The sequence below is a fragment of the Egretta garzetta genome, unplaced genomic scaffold, assembly GCF_000687185.1.
Source record: "Egretta garzetta isolate BGI_Z169 unplaced genomic scaffold, ASM68718v1 scaffold91, whole genome shotgun sequence".
Classification (NCBI taxonomy): Eukaryota; Metazoa; Chordata; class Aves; order Pelecaniformes; family Ardeidae; genus Egretta; species Egretta garzetta.
Genome location: NW_009258661.1, coordinates 4,291,446 through 4,292,013, shown reverse-complemented (window position 1 = coordinate 4,292,013; position 568 = coordinate 4,291,446). Strand labels below are relative to the sequence as shown.

The window sequence follows — 568 nt, the reverse complement described above, 5'->3', positions numbered from 1 at the left end:
ATCGCTGCCGCTGGCCACCAGGTACTGTCCATCCAGCATCTCACGGACGTGGAGACTGTTCACACCACAGCTGTGGGCCATGACGGTGAGTAGCGGGGTGCCCAGAGCTGGCAAAACAGGCTCAGTCAGAAAAGCGACACTCACCTTGGCTGGAAGGAGCCCAGGAGGCACCAGCGTGGCCTCCCTTGGGAGGCAAAGCAGAGCCCCTGGCAGCTGCACCCACCCAAGGGCTGCATCTCTCCCTCTGCTCGGTGCAGGGCATCCATCGCATCTGCGATGGGGCTGGTGATGTCCCAGAAGGCGATGCTGCCGTCGGTGGCTGCACTGCACAGGAGGTGCCTCCTAGAAGGGAGGTATTGGGGGAGCCTCTGGCTGCAGCCCTGCGACAGGCAGCCCCGAGGGTCCCCACCTGCGGCATAGCAGCCCCTGCAGACTGATCTCTCCTTTCCCTCCACCTGCTGAGCTGCTGTCTCCATCCCTGCGGGGACAAATGCTTCTCCCCAGAGCCCCAGTGGTCGCAGCACAGCGTTTGGGGCTCACCTCTCCCCTCCTGCCCACGTGTGCAGGA

General features: G+C 64.1%; 1 protein-coding gene across 1 annotated transcript in view; it reads right to left on the bottom strand.

The window, feature by feature from the left end:
* The window catches only part of LOC104134756 (WD repeat-containing protein 6), an 18,672-nt gene that overhangs the window by 1,306 nt on the left and 16,798 nt on the right, over positions 1 to 568 (bottom strand). Inside the window, exons 12-13 of the mRNA XM_035903807.1 lie at positions 224 to 342; positions 6 to 107 (exon numbers count right to left, since the gene is read on the bottom strand). Coding sequence (XP_035759700.1) covers positions 6 to 107; positions 224 to 342 — 221 coding nt within the window. The remainder of the gene's footprint in view (positions 1 to 5; positions 108 to 223; positions 343 to 568) is intronic.